Consider the following 23,773-nt stretch of genomic DNA (forward strand, 5'->3'; position numbering starts at 1 on the left):
GTTGGATGCAGAGTTTAGAAGAAGGGAAAGTTAGTTTCTTTTTTGACTGTAATGAATTCCCAGGCTGAAAGAACTCACACCAAAATGAACTTTTCAATCAGAGAATGGTTTGGGTTGGAAGGAATCTTAGAGACCATCCAGTCTCACCCCTGCCATGGGCAGGGACACCCTCCACTATTCCAGGTTGCTCCAAGCTTCATCCAGCCTGGCCTTGGACACTTCCAGGGACCCAGGGTACCCTGTGCCAAGGCCTCACCACCCTCACATAGAACAATTCCTTCCCAATATCCCATGTGACCTTGCCCTCTGGCAGTGGGAAGCCATTCCATGTCCTGTCCCTCCATCCCTTGTCCCCAGTCCCTCTCCAGCTCTCCTGAAGCCCCTTTAGGCCCTCAAGGGGCTCTGAGCTCTCCCTGAACCTTCTCTTCCCTAGGAGAACATCCCCAGCCCTTCCAGCCTGGCCCCAGCCCTTGGGGCATCTCCATGGTCTCTCTGGACTCCAGCAGCTCCATATCCTTCTGGATGTCATGAGCCCCAGAGCTGGAAACAGAACTGCAGAAACTTCCAGCTTTGCCTCTCCTTTGTTTTTCTAGACAGTCTGAGGAGTCTCTGGCAAATAAACATTGAGGTGATTCCCTGTTCATCCCCAGACCATGCTGGGGAATTCTGCATCCTGAGCTGTGTAAATGACCAATTGCTTGGAGAAGAAACTCTGAGCAGGAGATGAACCCTGGCTCTTCCCTCCAAGGAAAGTTCTCAGGGGGTAAAGTCTGGGGAAAGGTCTTGATCCTGCTAGGAAGACAGAAGTCCCAGCCAGACCGTGGGATGGGGTGTGCTTGGATCACACACCAAACCCTTCCCAAGCCAAGACTTCCCACTTCAAACTCTGTCAAAACACAGACGATGTGGATGCATCCAATTTATTCTCAATAGGTTTTGCAGACTTTCGCTTTGCTGGGCTGCTTTCCTGGAATCAAAGGCAGAAATCTCTAAGCTGCCAGATCGCCAAAACCTCTGATAAAGATTTAATCCTAAATGCAGGCTGTGATTCTTTTTCCCCCCGCCTATTGTCTGCTGATAGCTTCACCTGTGTCATCTGCTCTCAGCCAAGCAGCCCAGCTCTGTGAACAGGAAAGATCACCACGAGCAAAACCTCTTACAAGGGATTAAATTTCATCTAAAAGCATGTAATTCTCCATAGCCAGGAGCAGTTTCTAATCTTCATATATAGAACTTACAAGGCAAGGAATTCAAAGCCACCGATTAAATGAAAAATGTGAATGAAAAGCTACATGCTGATACTCAGCTGACCTAGGCAAGTTACTGTACATTTTTCAAGTTTTAAATTACCACTAATGGAAAACGTGGGGAGTAAGGCTGAAGTGTCTCTCTAACATCATTCCTTAAAAAAAAAAAAAAGTCCAAAACAATGAATGAATATTTTCAGCTTAGCCCCTGATGCTTTCCAACACAGTTGGCCTCACTTTGCTCTTACTGTATAGATCAGCAGGTATCATCGGATTAGATTAAGACCAGCTGTTGGTTTCTAGTAAAGGAATTTCCCAAAAGGTAAATATAATCAAGCTTAGCAGCCTAGATACTTTGGAAGAATAAAAACCTCCTCTTGTGACTGTAAAAGCAGAGAAAAAGACATTATAAAGCATTTAAGAGCTTTGGTTTCAATTATTTTATATTAAAGGATAGGTAAGCTTAAATTGCTCAGACTCTTTATAAAAATAAAAGGGATTGTAAATAAAATTGGAAACAGATATACAACAACCAAGTTCCCACAGGTGCATTTTCTTTACTGGGGAAATACCCGTGTGAATTTCCAGTTTCCATCATGTAAGGGGAGACAGCGAATTCTGAAGTTACCCCATTGCCTTCGGACTTTGCCACAGAAGAAGAAACCTCTTGTATCTTTAGACCCCAAAGTCCCTCTGTGTGTGTCACACCAAAGCAAAGGTTTGTGCTGCCTGCCGGGGCTCAGCACGAGATCAAAGCCCTGGGCCACTCACAACAAAACAAGAGGGTAAAGCCCAAAGAATCAAAGAGACAAAGGAAAGGTTTAAGAGATAAGGATCAGCCCCAGATATGATATTTCATCCAGATCAGATCCGGTGCAGAAGTTTCAATTCAAAGTTCATAAGACAAAAATACAAAAGAGATCAGCTCCGAGGTTTTGTTGTTCTCTATCTCCCCAGGTTTGCAGTGACATTCCCATCTTCCAGGCAACAAGGTTTCACTTGTATTATGCAAAACCATAGAGCTTATCTCATCTCCTGCTCCTGGCTATGCATCCACTCAAATATGTATTTCAGGCATTTCTAATATCCTCACCCAGCCCCAAACCAAACGCCTCCAGCTGCATCTCACAAACAAGGTGTGAAGTCCTGGGGTAACCAGCCAAACCAGAAACTCACTCCTTTCCTCAGAGAAAGGTATGCCTCCACTCACTGAAACTCCACCAAGACATCATGGTGAAACATCTGGAGGGTTTGTTTAAAGACCAAAGGGGAAAAAAGAAAAAAAGAAGAAGAAAAAAGAAAACAAACACTGCACCTCTGGATTTCTCAAGGGTGCCAAACCTAGTGCATATTATATTTACATCTATAATTGTCTTGGCTTGCAGGGGAGTGCTTGGGAATTACTTGGTTGAAAGAGTCCGTTTATCAAGAATTTAGGAATGAGAGAATGATGGCCGGGGAGGTCTGTAGGTGTTTGGAGGTAGAGGAGGCAACTGGGAACTGAGATGTCACTGCCCTCAGGCAAGGCTTGGCAGTGCCTCCCCTGGGAACAGTTCCTGTGAATGAGGTGAAAACACCATCACTGACTTTCCATTGCTGCAAGCAGGATCACAGAGACTGCAGTGCTGTGCCCTACAAAATCCTACAGCTCTTTAAAGTTTCATAAAAATACAAGCAACATCTCCCTCTCAGTGTTACGACCCTCAGCTTTTTTCATAGAATGTCCTGAGCTGGAGGGGACCCACAAGGATCATTGATCCAGCTCCTGGCCCTGCACAGACACTCCAACAATCCCACCCTGGGCATCCCTGGCAGCGCTGTCCAAACACTCCTGGAGCTCTGGCAGCCTTTGGAATGTCACCATTCCCTGGGGAGCCTGGGCAGTGCCCAGCACCCTCTGGGGGAAGAACATTCTCTGAAATCCAACCTAAACCTCCCCTGGCACAGCTCCAGCCGTTCCCTCAAGTCCTGTCACTGTCACAGTGGATTCATGGATGCAGCTCCTTCAATCCAATCCCTAGGGCATCCCCAGCAGCTCCAGACCAGCACAAACTGTGCAGCCCTTTAGGGTGGGCAGGTCACAACACACTTGGGCACGGCCCATCCACAACCTCCACCCAGGAGAAGATCCACTGAGCATTGCAGGGATGCTTTGCACCAGCACACAGAGAGCCCCAAGGGATGCAGAGCCTTGGGAAAGGGTTCAGCAGGACTATTTATCGTGGGGTTTTGAAACAGCTGTTGCCTAAACACAAATGTGATTGTATCACTTGTCAGTCTCTGTGGTCGGCAGACACACAGGTCATTTCAGGCAGGGCTGAGCAGAGCACTGAGTTCCCTTACAGCAGGTGAGGTTTCTGCCCTGAACCCACATCTAGCAGAGCTGGCTCTGGCATACTCACACCCTTCTGCTGACTTTCCTCACCCCACTGCTCAAACAGAGTCACCCTGTTTCACAAATATTTGCTGGAATACCAATTTTACCGTGTTGCAAAAGAGAACTCTCTGACCTGGTGAAGCATCAAATCGAAGGCAGCAGTTGGGTGCAGTAGAAGACAGAGGAGAATCAAGGAAAAGTTTGGTAAGAATGACGAGCACCTTCCTGTGCACAGTGTGAGGCAGCCGTCATTGCCTTCCTCTTAGGCAGAGCTGCACAAAACTACATGGAAAAAAAGCAAAGAAAAAGGGATTTAGAAAAGTGCAAAATTAAAAAGTAACTAGGAGACTCAATTCTTAAATTTGGTGAGTTCTGCAGGCTTGTGGTCAGGTTAGGCTGGTTAAATAAGTGCTGCAAAAGTACAGCAAATGGGTCAGTGCTCAACACAGCATCCGTTCTCTCACAGAGATGATTTTGGCATTAAAATATTGAAGGACATCACCAGGCCTTGGTTGGGTAAATAACAGTGCCAATGCCCCCAGTGACAGTGGGATTGCACCTGAGCCATGGGATCCACGCAGGGCCTGACAGTGAGCTCACCCTGATGGCCAAGGTGCCTTTTCTGAGCCAGCTGGATCCCATGGTGCTTTCCCAGGCACCAGTGTGGCTCTGGATTGTCCCACTGCCTTTCCACCCTGAAGGAATCTGAATCCCAAGCACCAGCAACTCCCAAAGGACATTGTGCTTGTGGGGAGAACTGGTGGGATGGAGGAAAGAACATGGCTGTTCCAATATTTCCTGCCTCGAAGGAGGTTTGTGAATCACTCACTCCCAATCCTCTGAGGTGTGAGGATCCCAGAGAATCAGGAACATGAAGTCTGTCCTCCCCACTGTTTATCTGATGCAGCACAAGAGATTTTATTTTGGCCAGGGGGGGACCATTGGCTCCCTGTCAACACCGCAGGCAAACCCACCTCCTGTGGGATGTGGGGTTTTTCATTTTGCCCCCAGAGATCACACACACCTTCTGAAGTTTCCTCACATGTGGTCTCCCAAGGTGCTTTCACAACCTCCACACCACAGAAACATCAGCCAGCAAGAGCTGAGCAGAATTCCAGACTCATAAATCTCCCAGCAATTACGAGGCCTCATTCAACCTTCCTGTGAGATAAAACAATCTCTGCATCGTGGTGGCGTGATGGGATTGCTTTTTTTTTTTTTCTTTTTTTCCCCCTCTCTTTCCAACACAATTAGGTGGTGAAATGACAAGATGGAAAGAGCTGGGATTGTCCAGGATAATCCTTGACTACACTGCAGTGATTGGGAAACCTGCAGCACTGCTGGGACCCATGGTTGGGTATTCGGTAAAAAAAATTAGGTTAAAAAATTGCCATAATATAAATATATATATAATGTAAATAATACCTACACATATAATATTTATATAAACAATTAAAATAAATAGCAATATAAATAAAGATAATAAATTCAAACATGCAAATATGTTACCAGAATAAAATCGTTTAGGCAAGACTATGCCAGAAGTAAAAATAATGGGTTCTTTAATGCTGCAGTTGTGGGGGATATTATTATTAGTAGTATAGTAGTATTAATATTATTAGTAGTATTAATTTCTTGTCATTGTCGTTGAAATTGTTCTTGTTTTTTGCTGTATGTAATTGCTTCAGCTCTTAAAAGTAGAACCTATGGCAAGACACAGAAAAATAAAAAAAAGAAGATTTAAAAAATCCCCCATGTTTAAATTTGCTTTTTTATTGAGCAGTCTTAAATCTTTGATCAGAAGAAAATGCCAAAAAGAGCAACTGAACTGTCTGTTCTTACCTGGAGTCTTGTCACAGCAGTTTTGCAGTTGCCGACTATCTAAAAGAGGTTCAAACAATTAAGTGAGGTTGAATAAAACTCATTGATCTTCCATTTGTCATCTCTAATATCATGCCACCTGTTTAGATATTTCATTAAAATAAAAAAAATAATAATAAATTATGGCAATGAATGTAAAATTAAAAGTTATGGGGAATTTCTATATCAGAATCAGCACTTTAATGAAACTAAAATGAAACTAAATTAGTAGAACTAAATGAAAAATAGTGTTAAAATAAATTTCAGAAGGTTTATTTCAGAAAATGCATTTTTTTAAATTTTGCACTGAAACAAATTAGGCTTCCTGGAATTTCAGAAGACAAAGAAATGAGGAATTTACCCTTTTTCTTTGACCAAAGTCCTTATTTTACTGAAAGAAAAACATAGCTACCAAAACTGCAAATGAATCTGTTAAACTGTGATTTTTGGGCTCCACATGAGTGCAGGTGAAACAATATACTTGTCCGCAATCCATGGAGCTCACAGCAATTATGTGAAGCTGGAACAGCATTTGGTGTTACACATTTTCAGATCCTAAAGGATTTTATCCTTCCCAGGACACTAAACCAGCCCATTCATTCCTTATTTCCTCAGACAAACAACAGACTCATAGGGTGGTTTGGGTTGGAAGGGACTTTAAAGGCCACCTTTCTCCACCCCCTGCCATGGGCAGGGACACCTTCCACCATCCCAGGTTGCTCCAAGCCCTGTCCAGCCTGGCCTTGGATACTTCCAGGGATCCAGGGGCAGCCACAGCTCCTCTGGGCACCCTGTGCCAGGGCCTCACTGTCCTTATCCTAAATAATTTCTTCCTTGGATCTAGTCTTTATCTATTTTCAGTTTAGAACTGTTACCCCTTGTCCTAGCAAGCATCACCAGTTGTGATCCACCAAGGAGAGACAGAGGAATCTCCTTTACTGCTGAGAAACGGAAGAATTCCCAGACATTCTGAACCCAGCCCTGTTGGCATCACTGGGTAACAGCCAAGCAAGAGCAGCCCTGTGCAGGCCCTGCAAAGATTTCCTGCAAGTCCTTCTTGACTTGCCAGAGCTCCCCATTGTTGGTTGTCCAACAGCTGGGAAATGTGGGAAGGAGCTGAATTCCTGCATTTTGCTTCCCTTGCCAAGCTCCGCAGGAATGAAGCCATGGGTGCCCTGCCCAGGGCACTCACAGTTTCCTGTATCTGCATCAGCAATGGAAAGTTGTTTGGGTTTGATGGGCAAACAGCTTCCCCTGGAAAGCTCTTCCCTCCCCAGACACATGACTGAGCTACTGGACACTGTTCAACTCAGCAAAGTCATCAAGTTAAGTCATCTGAGCACATTTTTGCAGCCAGAGGAGGCTGTGTGGTGGGCTGGTTTGGGAGAACACTTGGATGCAAACCTCCCCGAGGGGAACAGATGCGGATGACATGCTGGAACATGGCTGGTTTTCCTACAGCACCGTCCATTGCAGCTCCCCAGCTTTACTACAGACATCCCACACCTGCCAAACACAGACCAAGGGGGGTACAAAGCCATTTCTACATCTGCCTTCTGCCACAGCTCCATCCAGAGCCCACTGCAGAGGCCTCTCTGCTACCTGGCCAGGAGCAGAGGAGCTTTGGGGCTGCTCTGTGTTGTTATTGTTGTTGTTCCTGCTCAGCACAGCTGAGGCATCTTCCTTCCAGATGTTTGCAGGGTGTGTTTGTGCTCCCTTCGCTGATGTGTGAGAACAGTCACAAGACAAGATGCTCAGCACCAGCCAAGATGCCCCAGCCTAAATAGCAGCCTTTATTTCCACCTCACCTGTCCTCAGAACAATGGGGTTTGTGATTTCCTATGTGTGTAATACAGCAGTGAGCGCTGAATAAATAAACAGGAAACCCCTGGGCCTGATGATGTTGCTCAAGAAAGGCACAAAAGCAAAAATTCCACTTATCTGAGCATCCCTCCCAAATCTGCTTCCCACACAACCTTCTGGGACATCACGTTTGCATCAGTTTCCTCAATTACTGATTCTATCACTGGTGTGATTCTTCAAGTGGGCTCCCAAGGGTGCCCCAGAGATGAGCTGGGGGTGGGAGGAAAGGGGGTGTAGTGACTGAGCTCTTGTTTTCCTGAGTGCGCCTGAGGCCATGAGCCACCAGCTTTCAGCCTGGGATTTGACCAGGTTTCCTGGAAAGGCAGTTCCTTGGATTTTCATCCTACACCTTCCTCCTGGCTGAGCTCACACCGGTCACGCCAGCCCACTGCGTGGCCAACCTGTGTGTGTGGGACTGAGCTGGGGTTTGTGACAGGGATGGAGGGACCCGAGACAGGCAGGGACAGAGCCTGAGGCTGAGCAGGGTCCTGGGGCATGGAAAAGGATCTGCCCAGGAACAGGGATCTGTCCCCTGCACAGGGACCGAGAGATCCAAAATTCTCAAACGCGCCATGCAGCCAAAGGAAATCAGAGTACGGGATTGAAAGACCACTTGGAAAACATTAACAGCTCATTACTGATGGTCTGTTTAAAAAAACCCATTAATGTATATACACATGTCCCTGGACAGCACGTTTACCCCCAGCTAATGGCACTGAGTAGAAGCTGGAATGATCTGTGCATAACGACTAAGCAAACTCCCAGCCCTCCCTCATTTGCAGTTTTCCCGCAGGGGCTCCTCCTGACCTCTTCAAATCCCATCCCAATTACAGCCTCCCACTTACCCTTCAATGTAAATAAATCCTGCGTGGTGGGGATGGCTGCTACCAGCACCGATAAAAGCCGTGCAGGGAAGCACAACCTGCAGCCGGCTCTGGAAAAGAGAAAGAAAAACAAAGCTCAGGAGGGAAGGGACCTTGGGGCTGAGCCCTAAGATCAAGTCCAACCATTCCCCCAGCACTGCCAAAGCCACCACTAGCCCGTGTCCCCAAGTCCCCACATCCACATGGGCTTTTAAATCCCTCCAGAGAAAGGGACCCCTGGGCAGCTGTGCCAGGGCTGGACAACCATTCAGGAAGAAATTTCCCCTAACATTCAATCTAAACCTCCCTTGGCACAACTTGATGCTGTTCCCTCTCCTCCTGTCCCTGTTCCCTGGGAGCAGAGCCTGACCCCGTAGATATCCCCTCCTGTCAGGGAGTTGTGCAGAGCCACAAGGTCCCCCCTGAGCCTCCTTTTCTCCAGGCTCAACCCCTTTCCCAGCTCCCTCCTGGTGCTCCAGGCTCTTCCCCAGCTCTGTTCCCTTCTCTGGATCAGCTCCAGCCCCTTGTTGTTGTCATGAGGGGCCCAAAACTCAACCCATATTCTTGCAAGGAGGAGATCCAAAGCAGCAGAAAGATACCCACACCAAATAGATGGATATCTAGCAAGTCCCTACAGGTTATCCATGCACCTGAGTCTTCTCCTTGCTTGGATGCATAGGAAACTGCCTCAGGAAAATTAGGATCTTCCCCTGGGAAAAAATGCCATCTCCCCAGATGTATTCAAGATGGCTCTGAGAGAAAAAACCTGCATCTGTGTTGGCTTTCTGAGGCATCCTTAGGCTGCTGCTACACTCACAATATTTTCTCTGGATTTGTGGAAGCCGAAGAGCACTTTGGGCACTGGGGCAGGTTGAATGCCATATGGATGCTCCTCACAGCACAAGGTGAAGGGAGAGAGTGAGACAGCTAAAGCCACCCAGGCTGTTCACTCCTAAATCTCATCTCTAAATGCTTCCTCAACTTGCACCACCCACCTTCATCCCTGCAGTTTCCTCACACTGCAGTTTCCCCAGGAGCCAGCACTTCCTTTGCAATTCCAAGCCATTGGTGCGTCACAGGTGTGACAGGTCTTGGGTTTCAAGTTGCTGGAGGCTGGGGCTGTCTTTTAGATTTCTTTTTTCTCCTTATTTCTGGGCTTAATGTGGGACTTTTCTACTGATCATTAAACAATTACCCTGTGGCTTGAAATTGTTTTCAAAGGACTAAATGATGTTATAATACTCTGGAACTGTCAGCTTAATATATGGGGCTGTATTCAGCATAAATTATAGGCAGTTTCCATGCCACAAAAGCCGCACAAGTTCATGGATCCAGCCAAAATATTCAGCAGGAAGTTGTGCCAGGCCGCAGAGCCCGTTTTGCCAAGACATGCAGGTGTTCACCATGGAGAGCAGCCCCACCACTGATCCAGGAGATTCCACATCTCCTCCCAGCCAGCCACAATCTCCTTGGGACACCTGAGCCAAAGTGTGGTGTGATCCCAGAAGCTGCAGTGGGGATTTTTAAAGCTGTTGCAGCCCTGAGGTGACACAGCCTTTCACCTGCAGGTGCAGGAGCTGTGGGTGGAGACCTTGCCAATAGTTTTGGAGAGGTTCAGCTCCAGGCTGCAAACAGGGCTTGGAGCCTAGGGCATCACTGGAGCTTTGCGGCATTGAGGTGACACAAGGCCATGCAGTTTCTTCTTGCTCATGAGGCAAGTCCTTCCCTGTCAGGAGAGCAGAGAGTTTGGAGGTTGGAATATTGAGGGACAGATTTCAGACACACAGTCCTGGAGACAGAGCCCAGTTCTGTGGGACACCCTCTCCTTGGCCTCCCTCTTCTGTGCCTCCCACAGAGATGGAGAACTTCAAAGCAGGGTAGAAGCCCCAGCATTTGGAGATGCTTCTCACCCCCAGTTCCCAGCAGATGGGAAATGGCTCCTGTCATCCACAAGCCTCAGGGAACATGGGGACGATGGAGTCCCACCAGCTTTTCATGGCAAATTTGTCCACCAAGTGCAGGCTCCTCCAAGGCGAGGACAGAAGAAAATTTAGCAGCATTTTTGTGGCAGAACCTTGCACTTTCTTGGCCTGGCCGTGCCTCTTCCAGGGAGCAAAGGGAAGAGCTCTGTGTCCTCACACAAGGACAAGGTCAGGAAATACTTAGTCTACCCCTGCTCCTGGTTTTGCTGAGTGTGAAATGAGTTGTCCAGAACAAGATAAACGGAGAGCAGCGGATGTGTGCAGGATGCCATGGGTCCTGTGCAAAACATCCTGTTGTCCTCTGCATTGCAAAGTGGCAGGGACAAACACGGCCTATCAGGGTGGATGCAGGGCAAACTGCCCCATCTCTGCACCAGGGACCTCCTTTAGGATGGAAAAACTATCCTGCAATCTCATTTGGGTGGCCTTAATTGCCAGATGGGCTGAGCTTGGTGTCAAGGATCCTTCAGGAAAAATTAACTGCAGTAAAGTCAAACCTCCTGCTACGGTGTCAGAGCAGGGCTGAGAGAAGGGACAGGAGGATCTGGCCCCCAAAACACAGACAGCTGTCCTAGATGTCACATTTTGTGCCACAAATGACACAAATTTTCTGTATTCCAACAGAAAACACTTCCAATTATCACTCACGTGGCCTCTGGATTAGATCCACACAAACTGATCACATCCTCCCCCAAAAACCAGAAAATGTCCACTTGTGTTTCACTTGCTTTTCTGGAAGCATTAACACCTTCCAGCCACAGAAAACCTTCGCCTTCAGAAGGAAAGAGGAGAGAGAGAAAGGAAAGCCACGGAAAGCAGCCAGCTTAGCCTCAGTCACAAACTGAACAACACCAACCCAAGAGGAGCTGACCTGGTGCAGACGGGTTTCTCCACATGCGGCTTCAGATCAAGCAGGGATCTGGGGATGCCGTGTGGCAGAATGATGGGATGAGGGAACAGTGTCAGGATTGTTGTCCCCTGGTTGTCACCAGGATGCTGGGATGCTGCCACCACCCCATTCCCAGGCGCCACATCCAGCCTGCAGCTGCAGACAGCCGTCATCGTCCCGGCTGTGGGGTCTGTCCGTGGTGGTTTGGGACTTTTTTCCCACAGAAGATGCTCCTAACCAAAACCAGATTTGATTCCCAAATATCCCCAATCTCCCTTAAAGCTTACAAATCTTCCACACCTGTGTTTGCTCATTGCTGCTGCTGGGCCCTGCCCTGGGAAGGATGATGTTTATCCCACTCCTCCACAGCTATTTACAATGGGGTTTTGGGATGGAGATGGAGCACATATTTGTCTAATGGCAACAGGGCAGTGAATTTAATTCTCCTCATTAACAGTCATCAGCTTAACGGGAAGCAATAAAAGATTTTTTTTTTTTTCAAGAGCAGCTGCTTGTGAGATAATATTTATGGCCGGGACTGTCAGCAGGATGAGTGCATTGCTGGCTTGTGAAGGGGGGAAACTGAGGCATGAGGCCATTCACTGACCCACCCTGGACCACACAGATGGAGGTGGGAAGAAAATCCAGCCCTCCTCTCTCCCATCCTGAGGCGGTGCTGCCCCAAGGCCACAGAAGCCATGTTGTTATAATGAGCCAGCTATCCATCCCACAGGAACAGGAATTTTGAGCAGTGCCATATTTCCAGCACCCGAGGGAGTCACAGCAGGGCACCCCAGCCTCTTTTCCCCTCCATAAGCCACTTCCAAATTTCTGACTGGCTGGGGACAGCAAATGCCCTTTCCATGTTCCCCCCACTACCCATCAAACCAGGAAAGGGTGTTCTGACCCCGTTCTGATGATGAGAAAATTTTCTCTGAGGTTGCTTCTCTTCTGACCACGGCTGGTGAAATCCACAGTGAAACCTGGGATTGCAGGTGGTCCCTGAGTGGTGTTGGGTCGAGATGTTCAGCTGATATCCTGTGCCCAAAGCTGCAGAGACCCCCAGCAGGGGAGAGCTGCTCTCTGCTCTCCTGAGAACATTTTGCTTTCCCGTTGGTAGAGGAGTCACCTCCAAACAAGGACAGATTTTTGACCTGGGTAGCCCTGTTAAAGTGGCCCATCTGGGATCTCACTTCTGATAACTGGATTTTTTCCCCCAGTTCCCCAAATGTTTTTAGAGATGAGCAGCCCTTCTCTCTCATCAGTATTTACCCCAGGACACACAGAAAATTCCCCTCCAGCCTTGCATTTTCCTGGCAGAACCTGACCAGGCTGTTCCCTAAGGTTGTTTGATCATGATACCAACCCAGTAAAGTCTGAAACAACTCCCCATGAATGCAGGGGTCAGAAAATCAGTCAGCTTTTAGCCCTGCCCTCAGCAGTTCTAGGAGGAAATCCTTACTTCATCCATCCCAGGTATAATTCGGGCTCTCTTGAGTTGTTTTCTTACCAGCAAAGCCCCCGAGTCTTTGTTGTCTGCCACATCTAACAGAACTGCTCAGCTCTCTGTGGAGCCTTTCTCACTACATTTCGTTACTTGTATCACCAAATTTTGCTCCCAGATTCCCTCCTGCTACTGAGACACATGAGAGTCCTGCTCAGTGCTACCATTGGTTAATCAAATTAAAAATATTATCTTTGCAAATGATCCTTGGGGACTGCCTCTTACTGGGAAACTGTCCAGCCCTACAAACTGTCTTTCAAGGAACACTGCTGTGATTATTTTTAATCTTTTTAAACACCAAAACAAATAGCGACTCCTCAAGCTGTAGATATTAAATCTCTTCAAGTGACACCTAGAAATACCTCTTTCTGATGCTCTGAGCCCAGAAGGATCAGGATGCTTTACAGGATGTCTGGCTTGGTGCCTCTGCCAGAGGCATTCAGCATGTGAAGGCCCTTGGATGAGGGTTCCTGTGGTGAAGAACAGGAGGTGCCATGTGGGGTTGGAGCCCTTCTCCTCAGACTGCCAGGTAGGAGACAGTGATGGAACAAGGCCCTGGTTTTCCTATTTTATGCGGAACAACAGCCAGAAACTTCCCCCAGGACCAGCCCAGCAGCGTGGGGTGCCCTCAGAGCAGATCCAGAGCTCAGCCCCCAGGGCCCAGCCACGAGCAGCAGTGAAGCAACAGTGGGGCTGTGTTGCTTCCACAACTTCATCCCTTTACTCCCTGCTCCCCAAAGAGCTTTTACCAGACAGAGAAGCATTTTCAGACAATCAGAGACTGGTTTGGGTTGGAAGAGACCTTGAAGTTCATCTCATTCTACCCCACACCATGTCCAGTGACAGCTTCCACGAGAGCAGGTTGCTCCAAAAATCAGGGAGAAAAGGACATGGGTGGCTCTTCACTGAGATCCCCAGTCCTTCTCCTTGGGAGATAACTGCTTAGTGTGGCATTCAAGCAGAGTGTTTGCTTCTATTTATTTAATTCCCTATTAAACGTCCTTCAACCTGCACATCCTGTCCAGGGCTCCCATGGTGAGGTGCAAAATCAATTTGGCACTTCTGAGCTAATCTTGGCATGAAAGATTTCACTGATTCCAGTACTAAATAGCAGGTGTGCACAATAGCCCAGACAAAACCCACCAAACCAAGAAGAGCAATGCAGATTGTCACCATCTTCCCTCAAATCTGACACGTGAAACAGCACACTCTGTATCAGGAGATTATTTCGTAACATATAATCTCATATTACTGAAGGAACAGGTGAGAGATGGGTGGATCACATGGAAAACCACTTGCTCTTTGCCTGTGGGAACAAAAGAACTGTGGGGCATGAAGATGAACTTCTAGGTGATGGTTTCAAAACCAATAAAAGGCAACAGTTGAAAAGGAATGGATAAACAAAGTGTGGGAATCTCTGACACAGGATTACACTGAGAAAAAAAAATAAGACTTACAGAGTAATTCTGTAAACTACTGGAAGTAAAATGGCCTATTAAATACAATGACCCTGATTTTGGGTCTGGAAGCTCTGACCTGTAAGTGGTTGGAGACTGATGGGTGCTGCAGAAAGAAGTTGTTATAGGCCTGCTGCATTCCTCCCTTCTCCCATAGGACTAGGTGGACTTTTGGAGAGAAATAGCACAGAATTTTTCCCTTTTTTTCATTGTGAATATAGAGTAACTTCAACGTTTTCTATACATAGCCTGCTAGAACTGAAAGCCGAGGTCTCCTCTGGGAATCCTGGGGTCTCCTTGGATCTGTGCATCTGTGATCCCTAGGGAAAGGGAGAATCAAACCAAAAGTGGAAAGGAAAATCCGCATCTATAAATACATTTTGTGCCAGCACCTGAATGAAGACTGGAAGAAATGCTGGTGGTGAAAAGCACCTCGAGGTGCAGCCACACCTGGAGCACATGGACAGATCCAAGGCTGGGTTTGGATAAGGATTTCCTTGGCTCTCTGATGTTTTGTAATGGGCAGCTTATCACAGGTGCTTCCTAGGATGAAATCCTACTGACCATGGCTTTGTTTGAGCAAAATGTCCAGGCAGCCCTGGTGGTTTGTAACACAACTCTGGAGCTGGGAGTGATGCCCTATCCCTGGAAGTGTCCAACGCCTGGTTGGATGGGGCTTGGAGCAACCCGGGGTAGTGGAAGGTGCCCCTGCCCATGGCAAGAGGCTGAAATAAGATGAACTTTAGGGTCCCTTCCAAACCAAACCATCCTGAGATTTTATGTCCCTGCTCATTGCAGGGGTGCTGGACTACAAACCCTTTAAAGGTCTCTTCCATTGCAAAGAATTCTGCGATGCCTCTCGTGGACATGGATCCATTAACTCCAGTGCCACTGCTCAGCAAATGGGCTCAGAGCAGCTCTCCGCAAGGCCAAACCAGAATTCTGGGAGAACACAAGGGATCAGTGGGATCCTGCTATTCTTGTGTAAAACACGGAATCAAGGCATGAGCATGAGGCAGTGGATGAAAAATGCCGACTGTGTGAAAAACAGCAGAGATCTCCAAGCTGCGGCAGGTGCTGGATGGACCACTCAGAACCAAAGTCCCAGCACATTTTTCTCATCTGCTGGGGAATAAATTACTCACAGCTGATCCAGCAGAGCCAGAGTCCTCCACGGAACCTTCAGCCCTCCCTGAGCTCTGCTAAGGTGCAAGTGATGGAATTCTTCCTTCACTGATTGTGTCTTAGTGGATAGTCTGCAGTCAACTAAGGAGCAAGTTTGAGGCACTTCTTTAGGAAGCCAGGTGAAAATAAGGTCTTGAAAGTCCTTTTTTACACTTTCAGACTTGAATGCAAGATCCGTGAAGAGGATGAGCATTTTCTGGGCTGTTTCTGATGCTCCCTGTCATTACCACTCCTGCCTAGAAAACAACATGGACTTTGTAGCTTCCTTTCCATTATATTATACAGGAATCCACCTCTGGTTTGAGGTGCAGTGATGGATCTTCAGGCCAGACTCTAGACCAGAGAAGAGTTTTGTGCCATACCACAGGACAGGGACTGAGGTGTCAGAGACCTCTTCTGTCTCTGCCTGCTCTTCACACATGACTCTGCCCAAGTCTCTTCATCTCTCTGTGCTCAAGACCTTTCTCTATAGGGCGTTAGTGATATCTCCTCTTACCTGTTTCAGTCCTGTGATTTCAGATACAGGCTCCCCAGCAGAAGACCTTCAGACCAGCTTTCATGCTATGAAACCCCAGGATAAAGAGAACAAAGCCTCTGTTGATGCTAAGATTTACAAGCCATCCCAGCCTGACTGTGCTCATCCTTTTGTGATGGGTGAGAAGTTTTCCAGAGGTGTCCAAGCTCTGCAGCAGGGAAGGGCTCAGTCTTCCTTTGCTGGCTCTGCAGCAAACCCTCCGTGCTCCTCCCAGAATAGCAACGTGCAAAACTCGGTGCTTCTCTTCCAAACCCATTTGCATTTTTAGAAACTAATTTGCAAAGCCTCTGCCGCTGTGGCTACAAGCAAAGCCTGGCTGTCTGTGCAGCCTCCTCAGCCACGGCATCTCTGCAGCAGCAGCTTTGCTCAATGAGATGCTGTAAACTTGGACTGGGGGTGGATTTACACCTGGGAGAAGAAAGTCCTGCCTGAAGACTCTTGGGATCCTAAAACCAACAGGGAAAGGGCTGGGGATGGGGTCAGTGTAACCACAGGTCTCTGGGGGGAGCTCCTGACACATGGCAGAGTCTGGGACCCCGTTTTCCAGCACACCTGATCCGACACTCTCACCTGTGCTCAGCAAAAACATCATTCCAGAGCATCCACTGGCTCTCACCACCACCACTGTGACCATCGGAGTGCAGGGAGCTGGAAAACCCCACTGAGATTTCTCCTCATTTCCTATATCCATAAGCCACACAGACCGTACTTTTCAGGCATCCAAAGCTACAGCCTTCCCGGGGAAAGCACAGAGAAATCTCCTCGTGCTGAGCTGCAGAGCATCTCCCATCCAGCTCACACTTCTGGGGATGCTGGCCCATGGGCATAGCTGCCAGAAGGACACCCTTCTGCACACCCACCTTCAACCTGCCCCCCATTATTCACACCTTGGACTGAATAAGAGGGGGATTAAACTGATATGCCTTATCTCAGACCTCCCAGGGATCCCTGCACTGGCCAGCACAAACATAGCTCTCACCCTGAAATAAGGCACATCTGCAAAGAGTAAGTTCTGTGCTGAGAGGGATGATGGCACGATACATTTTTCATATTTTGGGGGAAAGATAAGCACTGGTTGCCTGAGACTAAGCCTCACTCCAGGTCTGCCCTGTTGAGACCAAACTGGCACTTCTGTGGCACAGAGCACTTGTCAAACAGACAGGATTGGTCACCACATTCCAGGGCAGGATTAAACCCCATAACTGCTGCAAGAAAAACACAAAACCATGGCCAGGAACAGAGTGTGGAATTCCAGGGTCTCTCCACACCAGCGCTTCACTCCCAGCTTCCCAAAAACAACCATGCTCCTCCTTGCCAGGATGGTGAAGAGAGCTCAGGTCAATACCATTAAAAGTTGAATTGGTGGGGAAAAAGACACCACTGGGTGACAGATGGAAACTAAAAAGGGACTAATTCTGGCCTCACTTCAGTTTTGGTGGGTTTTCCTATTTTTAAATGATTTAGCAGTTTGAGAATTTCGCTAAGTGCCTCTCCAATCACACAAGGTTATGCAGCAATTTGCCACCCGTGTCTGACAAGGACACACACAGGGAGGGCAACCCTCAACCCCTGTGTTCTGTGTAAAATGCAGAAGTTCAGCCATGATGAATAAATTACTTAATGCATCCATGAGTATTTTGTCCCTGAGATCACATTTACTGTCAGCAGGTTTATAGCCACAGTTTAGAATCCTCTAAATTTTACATAATTAAAATACTTTTTTTAAACAGTTGACTTTTTTTTCAAAGAATTGACTGCTTTTCCCTACACTTTCTGAGCAGCTCAGCCAAAGGAAAATCTCCCAAAGGCCTCAGGACAAGAGCAGCACCTACAGAAAAGCAAGTGCCTGTGCCTCCACAGGGTGAAAGCTTTGATTTCATCATTGAAACGCAATGCAAAAAGAAGCACCAAAATAAACAGCTCCATAAAGCAGCAGGAACGCAGCAAAGCAGTTGGAGGCTCCTCCAGCAAGAATGACCTAAATCCAAGAGGCATTTGTGCAGACGCTGCTCTGCTCCACAACACCCTCACAGCACCTGGGACAACCCAGGATGTTGTGACGAACGACGAACAGGGAAACAAACCTGGGAGAAGCCTCTTTCTTTTTAGTAAAGTCACAGTAATTTTTTTTTTCCAATTCTTTTTTTCCAAGGTATCCTCCCACAGCGGCTGCCCCACATCCAGGGCTGCCTGGGGGCCCGGAGACCCCTTTTCCCACCCGACCCCGCAGCAGCCGGGGTTATCGAGGGAGATGTGTGTAATTGCCCTGTCAGGCAGCTGAAAGGCGCTCGCCTTTAGCTGATGCCACTTCAAAATGAAATTCTTTCTTTGGCATGGCTATGTCTGATATGCAGGCATCAAAGGGGAGGCAGCAGGTCGCCGATGCCCCAGGCCACACATTTCCCTTCTAAAAGGCAGGAATGAGAGTGTCAGCTCGAGGCCGAGGGGGCCCTGGAGACCCAACACCCATCGCTCCTCCATGGGGTGCTAGGAGCCTGCCAGGACCCCCCAGCACCCGGAGACACCCGAGGGCTCCACGGCAGCACATGGGATCCTGTGGCCTGAACACCGCTGGGATGGAGGGGTGGGAAAAGCGCATTGGCACAGGGGAGGTCGAGGGGATTTTTCTCTCCAAGAGAAGCACAAGGCCACGCTCTCCTCCCCCCGCAGCTCCCATCTCCTCTCTCCACCTGCACTCTTCAGGGAGCCAAGGCTTTTGGCAAGCTTTCCGCTCCAGTTTTTATTGGTTTCAACTAAGCTGCCCCTTTTGGAGGGCTGGAAAGCTTCAATCATTAAAGAAAAAGAAGTTAAAAAAAAAAAAAAAAAAAAAAAAAGGCATCACGCACCCTTCACCCTGCTGTCCCTTCCCCACACCCTCCATGGCCCCACACCACCCATCCCAGGCACAGCTCCCTGTTTTCCAAGCCAAACACAGCCCCTCCAATGCATTTGAGGCAGGATTTTCAAGGCTCTGGATACCTCCAACTGAACCTGCTCGGCTCCAATCACCTTCCTGCTCGGAAGCAATTTAGAAAGGACACAGCACAGGTAGCTATTAGCTAACACATATTTAACTACTCCAGATATCTTTTTTTTTTTTCTTTTTTTTTTTTTTTTTTGGCATTGTAATGGAGTGATTTGATCTTCAAAGGACCTGTGGAAACCTTTGAAGCTTCCCAATCTCCAGTGGGGAGGGGAGGAGAGGGGGAAAATGTTAATAGTTTTAAAACCTGGGGAATCCTGAAGTCAGAGAAAGGGTATAAAACCCAGCGGGTTTAGCATAAAGCCCTCAGGTAAATCTTCACCTTCTTTTCAAATGCATTTTTGGTGGGTTGCTTTGGAAAGGCTTGGGCCAGGTTAGCAAGGTCGGCTCTATTCCCAGCGGCTCTTAAATCTCCAGGGACCCTCATCTCCCACGTGGCACAGCCCCAGCACCAGGGGATCCACAGTACCTCGGTGAGAAATAGAAAGACTAAAATTTGCAAAGCCTTTAAGTGAAAAAAGGGTGGGGGGAAAGGAGTGGAGAAGGAAGGAGGGGGGCTAAGAAGATAAGGAGACAAAATAAACTCCCGGCTGCACTCCCAGCCAGCACAGCCTCAGCAGCACCCTGAGAGGCGAGACACAAAATGCGTTTACCTTTAAAATAATGACTCATTTTATTTTTTTCTTTTAATATGTAGTTATAAATATATTTTGTCAAAATATATGATCATTATTGTCAAAAACATTTGCACATAAAGTCATAAATAAGGTCAAGGTGAACGTTTAGTTTAGAGAAGAGTCCAGCTATAGCAAGCAGTTCTGGGGTGGGACGGGAGGGGGAGAGAAGGGGAGGAGAGGGCGGCGGGGAAGGGGGTCAGCGGCACCCGCACCCCTCCACCACCATCTCCTGGTAGTTTTTCAGGACCACCTTGTCATACTCATCCAGGTAGAGCATGGAGATGGCGCTGAGCTCCGTGGGCACACAGCAGGCCTTGGGAATGCTGGAGTTCACGGAGTTCACCAGCGTCTGCACGATGGCGTGGTTCGTGGAGTTGAGGTGGTCGGCCAGAGGGAAGGGGCAGTCCCCGTGGCAGTAAAACGCCTGGTACCCCGGGGGTGCCACGATCCAGTCGTTCCAGCCCACGTCGCTGAAATCCACATAGAGGGCGTGGCGGCGGCAGTTTTTTTTGTTCTTGCGGGAACGCTGATGCTTGGGGCTCCGGCGGGCTCGGCGGGTCAGCGCGTGGCCTCGCCCGTCGTGCCCAAAAGTGACCAGGAGCGGCCTGAGCTGCGCCCAGTCCCCGCGCCCTTGAGGTAAAGATCGGCTAATCCTGACGTGTTTGCCCTGATGAGTCTGTGTGTGGTGGAGGTGGGTGACCTCGATCACCAGCCCGTGGTTCGGCTGCTTGTCCTTGGTCCACCGGATCACGGCCGGGCTCACATCAAAGGTCTCCCAGCGCGTCACGTTGTGATGCACCAGCCGCGTGTCCAGCAGGCGCGTAATGGCCTGGGCGCGCTCCGACAGCGGCTTCATCACTTCGTAAATGTTTATCCGGTGGAAGCCCCTCTCCCACGCCGCGCTCGGCTCCTCCACCTGCTCCCGGTACAGCCGCAGCTCCGCCGAGGAGATCACCTCGTTTTCCGGCACGCTGCTGAGGTTGAAGACGAAGCGGATCCGGGGCGCCTCGCTGGGACCCGGGACGGTCTCCAGGTGCTCTGGAGGAGAGCAGGGAGGGAGGGGGGAAGTGGTAAGACAAGCAAACAAGAGCACGTCAGCCCCGGGGCACCCAGCCACGGCCCCGGCACAGCCACAGCTCACACCCACGCTTCACCTGCCCGGCAGCCAGCGGCTCCTCTCCGCTCCCCCACGCATCCCTCCCGGCCGCACCGGGAGCGGCTCCTGCCCCGGCACCGCTGGCTCACCCGCGCCTCGAGCAGTCCTCCCCTTCCCATCTCGCCTCCCCGTGCAGGGAGACTTTTTTCCCCCCTTTAGCTTTTCCCCTTTTGCTTTTCCTCCCCTAGTCTCTCTAAAAACATCTCCCCGGCGAGATGCGGCGCCGCGGAGCACAGAGGTGCCTTGTTACGGGGGGCAGGGGGAGAAAGAGAAGCAAATTCCAACGCAGTAATGATGCGGCTGGATTAATAATTCAGATTTACTTTGGAAAAGAAACATCCGCTAGGAAACATTTGGATCAGATTACAAGGGTCTATTGAATAAACCTTATAAACACACAGCTGTAAGTATTAAATTCGAGTCGGGGTTTGGGGGGATTTTTTTTTCCTTTTTTTTTTTTTTTTTTTTTTTTTAAAGAGTAAAAGCAGGCAGCAACTGCTTTGATAGTTCAAAAGAAACACTCCAGGGGCGAGATCCCGCCCTTGCTTTACTCCCGCATCCGATCCAGAGCTATTAAATCCACGCGAGCCCAGGGAGTGACCCCGAGGCAGAGGCACCGAAGGAAACTCACTGTTGTCAACAGAAGCAAAAGCACTTCAAAATATGGTCAAGCTCGGGTTAAGCACAGGATGCTGGAAAAAATACCGAGCAGCACGCCTGTCACCCACACACGGCAGGCTGGGGGTGGGGGGTGGGTGGTTTTCCTCCCATAAATTTAGGGCCGGGCACGTCCTGCTTCTAAAGGCATTTGTGAGCTTCCAAACGCAAGGAAATCTCGATCGCAACCGGGGCTGGGAATTTACCGCTTCCCATCACTGACCTTCATGGTGGAAACTCCTCACGGTGTTTGCCCGGCTGGTCGATCGCTCAGGGTACTGCAGGCTAATTTCCTGGAGGCTTTCCTCCTCTTCTCCGGACTGGAGTCGATAGAGGTCCAGCATGTAACTAGGAATGACGGCTGACTTGCTGGGCTGAGGCCGCCTTCGGAGCCCAAACATCTGCAGCAGAGTTGTTTCGAAACCCCGCAAGAGTTCATGGCTTTGGGCAGAGCGGCGTCCGGATCCGGCTTGTCCCTGAAGCTCTGCCACTTTCTTCCTGCCGGTCTCAGGGATTAGGCTAGCATGGTTAGTACCTCCTAGAAGGACTTGGCATAGTAGGATGACCATCAGCATTCGGTTACCAGGAATCATGGTGTCTCTGAGGTGTAAAAAATACGACAACAAACAAGAAGGAAAGTCAGGATGAGAAGCGAAAACCCCCTCCTCTTCCGAATAAATTAAAAATAATAATAAGAGCAGTAATAACAGTAATAATAAGTGGCAAAAGGACACGGGGAGCAGCCCCCATTCGAGCGGCGGCCGGAGCGCCCCGGCGGGCAGGGACCGGCCGCCGTCCCCGGGCTGTCCGCAGCCCCGCAGCCCCCTCGGGCAGGGGGGTTCCCGGCGCATCCCGGCCCCGCAGCCCAGCCGGGACGGGACGGGAGCGGGACCAGCGGCGGCGGCGCCCGGCGGGGAAGGAAGGGGCGCGCGGCTCTGCGCGCTCCGGAGCCGCCGGTTCGAATCCTGTCGCCGGTTCCCGGGAGGGAAAACCGGGATAAGAGCAACATAAAGTTTTTCTTAAAAAAAAAAAAAATAAAATAAAGCCCTGCGATGAAAACAAAAAGCGAGGAGCGAGGCGGAGGAAGAAGAGGGCTGTACTCACTGACAGCAAGCAAGGCATATCAGCACAGTCCATGATTCTGGAGAGCCAGCCCGGACCCAGCGCGCCGAAAGCCCGGGGCAGCGGCTGCCGAGCGCCTCCCGCGATCGCCGCCCGGCGCAGTGCGGCCGCCGCCGCCGCCGGCCCCGGTTTTCTGCCGGCCCCGCAGTCACGTGGAGCCGCGCTCGCCGCCAGCCCGGCCCGGCCCGGCCCGGCCCGCCGCCCCCGGCCCGCCCCCGGCCCGGCCCGGCCCCGCGGGGGACGGCCCAGCCCGCCCCGCCGCCCGCGCCCGGGGAGCGGGGGGAGCGCGGGGACCCCCGGCGGAGCGGCCGCGCTCGGACCCTCGGGGCGCGGGACGGGGTCAGCGCGGTGCCCCCGGAATCCCCCGCGCCGCTCAGGTGCATCCCCGGGGGACCCTCCGCCCCGCCCTGTCCCCGCACGGCGCGGGCGGGGTCCCTGGGGAGGTCGGGGCACGGCGGGGAGCGGGCACCGCGGGGCTCCCCGAGGGACCGGGCTGGGAACGGAGATTCGGGACGGGAGACTCGGGAAGCGGCTGTCCCCCGATGAGAAAGGAGGGAGAGCTTAGGAATGAGAAGCAGCTGCGAAAGGCACGGCGGCAGAGCGCGGGTTGCTCCTGTGCTCCCACCACCCGCCAGCCCCGAGGGTCCCCTCCCGGGGGTCGGGAGCCCGTTGCCAGCACCGGGGGTGTCGCCAGTGCCTGCCCTGGATTCCTAGATCCTTCTCCTTGGCTGCCTGAATAGCCCTTTCCCCCTTCCCACCAGGTCGGGTTCCCGGACCCCCACCGAGGTGTGCAGCAGGCGCCTTCCCAGGCCCGCACGGGCTGCGTATGGCCACAGTTGGCGGCTCCAGGGACGGACGCAGGGAGGAAGGATGCTCCCTGCCCCGGAGTTCAACCCCAGAATTGCTCTGGGCCAGCCTTGGGCTGAGAATAAGAACCAGACTTCCCAGGGTTTGAGGTGGCTGCTTCCAGGTGGGGGTTTGGGACAAACTGGTTTACCATTAGCACACACTAACAATGCTCTCAGGCACAGGGTGGGATTTTTGGGGCTGTCCTGTGCAGGGCCAGGATTTGAACTCCGTGATCCTTGTGGACCCCTTCCAGCTCAGGATATTCTGTGATTCTCTGATCTACTGGGGGTGATGTATGAACACCCCGGAGAAGGCAGCTCTGGGGAAAGATCCTCTGTATGAAGTGTGAGGGATGCACCATACTTTGGAGACACAGAGTAGACTGAGCAACCCCATGGTAAATAAAGCCAGCTCCACCAGGGCATTAATATCTGTCCCTTTGCCCTGCTGGGATATCCCTTTGTGTTGCGCAAACTGTCACCCACAGTGAGAACACAGTTAATTTATGAGTCCAAAAGATGTGGTCCTGGAGTGGCCATGGGAACTCCTAAGCTCATCAATTAACCA

General features: G+C 50.2%; 1 protein-coding gene across 1 annotated transcript; it reads right to left on the minus strand.

The window, feature by feature from the left end:
- Positions 1-19,393: 19,393 nt before the first annotated feature.
- On the minus strand, positions 19,394-22,447 carry BMP4 (bone morphogenetic protein 4). The gene is made up of 3 exons (XM_066321534.1): positions 22,340-22,447; positions 21,459-21,835; positions 19,394-20,460 (listed from the first exon to the last, which is right to left on the minus strand). The coding sequence occupies exons 2-3, from the start codon at positions 21,826-21,828 to the stop codon at positions 19,619-19,621; spliced, it is 1,212 nt and encodes a 403-aa protein (XP_066177631.1). The 5' UTR covers positions 21,829-21,835; positions 22,340-22,447; the 3' UTR covers positions 19,394-19,618.
- Positions 22,448-23,773: the final 1,326 nt, after the last annotated feature.

Source organism: Sylvia atricapilla, chromosome 6 (assembly GCF_009819655.1).
Source record: "Sylvia atricapilla isolate bSylAtr1 chromosome 6, bSylAtr1.pri, whole genome shotgun sequence".
Taxonomy (NCBI): domain Eukaryota; kingdom Metazoa; phylum Chordata; class Aves; order Passeriformes; family Sylviidae; genus Sylvia; species Sylvia atricapilla.